Source organism: Coffea arabica, chromosome 9e (assembly GCF_036785885.1).
Source record: "Coffea arabica cultivar ET-39 chromosome 9e, Coffea Arabica ET-39 HiFi, whole genome shotgun sequence".
In the NCBI taxonomy this organism is placed as follows: Eukaryota; Viridiplantae; Streptophyta; class Magnoliopsida; order Gentianales; family Rubiaceae; genus Coffea; species Coffea arabica.
In genome coordinates this window covers 7,478,031-7,479,834 of record NC_092327.1, presented here as the reverse complement: position 1 = coordinate 7,479,834, position 1,804 = coordinate 7,478,031, and the positions used below count along the sequence as shown (strand labels likewise).

Sequence of the window (1,804 nt, the reverse complement as noted above, 5' to 3'; positions counted from 1 at the left end):
CAAAGCTGGAATAGAGAGCCTCCAAAAGCAACCTCTTGGGTTTGGAAAAGCTTAATGGGAGGAAAACAACTGCTCGACAAGGGAATGTGACATAGAGTAGGAGATAGGACAACTATACAGGTGTGGAGAGACAAGTGGATCACAAGTGATGAGGAAATAAAAATCAAGACCGTAAGACAAGAAGAGTGCAATATTGAGAAGGTGGAGGAACTAATACAGGAAGGCGACTGGAATTAGGAGCTACTAAACAAGTGGTTTGCAGAAGAAGATGTGCAGAAGATTCTGGCCATCCCTCTAAGCTTGACAGGGGGAAGAGATAAAATGTATTGGAAGTATACAACCTCTGGACAATTTACAGTCAAATTTGCATATGCAACAGAAAGGGAAGGGACTAGACAACAACATGAACTGGAAAACAGGGAGAGCACTAGCTATCTTCAACAAAGATCCAGAGGGTAGAAAAGCCTATGGTCATTGCAGATAAAGCACAAACTCAAGCATTTTGTATGGAGATGCTTGTTAAACAGCTTACCAGTGAATGAACAGATACACAAACAATCAGGGAAGCAAAATGAATTTTGTGAGTGCTGTGGAGAAGAAGTGGAAACAATGGAGCATATGCTATTCCATTGTAAGAAAGCAGAGCTCACGTGGAGAATTGCCCCAATAAGTTGGGATGGTTTAAATGATATGAGAAGTAATTTTGTCAGATAGTGGGAAGGGATATTAGATGCAAAACAGAGGGATAGGGGACAAGAACACATTGCCTTAACTATGAATATTATGTGACAGATTTGGAAAGCAAGAAGTAGGAAGATATTCTCAGATGAGGAGATAGATGTTAGGCTTATTGTACAAAAAACATAGAGAGAGTGGACAGAATTTATGGAAGCCCAGGATAGCGGAAGGGAGTACATTGATCAAATGGACAGCTCAAGATTAGCAACCTGGAAACCACCTGGTAAAGGAGTGATAAGGATTAACACTGATGCTGCTTTTTCAGCAGGAATGGACCAATATGGACTAGGAGGGGTAGCAAGGGACTGGAAAGAAGGGATAATCAAAGCATGGGCAAATGCAGCAAGGAAAACCAATGAACCACTGGTGGAGGAAGCTGTAGCTATCAGAATGGGAATGATAAAGGCAAAGGAAGCTCAATGGAAAGTAGTCGAATTCCAATCTGATTGCAAAGTAGTAGTGGAAATGATAATGAAAGAAAGCATCAGGGACTCCAGAGTTGCTGTTATACTAGAGGACATACAAAACATGAAAAGTCTGTTTGACAAATGTACCTTTTCTTTTGTTAATAGACTAGGTAATGGATGTGCACACAATCTAGCAAAGTTTGCCGTCAAACTAGTTAGACAAGTAGATTGGGAAGGAAACTTTCCCATGTGGCTCAAAGAGAGCGCACAAAAAGATCTTTTGGTTAGTTACCCAGTTGTAACATAGCTTGTGGTATCAAGTTAGCAAATGAAATATATAACAATGCTTTTGACAAAAAAAAATACACATACAGAAAAAGTTTCCTTTTTCTTTCATCATACCATTTCACTTTTCTTGCGGCACATTGTCCTGCACAACTTTTCCGTCAAACAAATGGAGCCTTTTATCAACATAAGTAGATAAAGAGCCGAAGGGCTGTGGTGACCTGGAGGTTTTCGTCATCCTGTCACGTGCCGCGCATGTGGTTGAGAGCGTTGTTTTCTTCGCGCATCGCGCGCCTCTTCTCCTCTGCCGGTACCCAATGTGAGTCACCAGGCTTCTTTTTTTTTTTCCGCGCGACGTCTGCATATACTTCCTC

The 1,804-nt window shown here is 41.3% G+C and overlaps 1 protein-coding gene across 1 annotated transcript; it reads left to right on the top strand.

Moving 5' to 3' along the window:
• Positions 1-885: 885 nt before the first annotated feature.
• On the top strand, positions 886-1,452 carry LOC140014583 (uncharacterized). The gene has a single exon (XM_072065640.1). The coding sequence runs from the start codon at positions 886-888 to the stop codon at positions 1,450-1,452; it is 567 nt and encodes a 188-aa protein (XP_071921741.1).
• Positions 1,453-1,804: the final 352 nt, after the last annotated feature.

Coding starts and splice junctions, on each gene's coding strand:
- LOC140014583 (XM_072065640.1), top strand. CDS start 886: ATGGAAGCCCAGGATAGCGGAAGGGAGTACATTGATCAAATGGACAGC.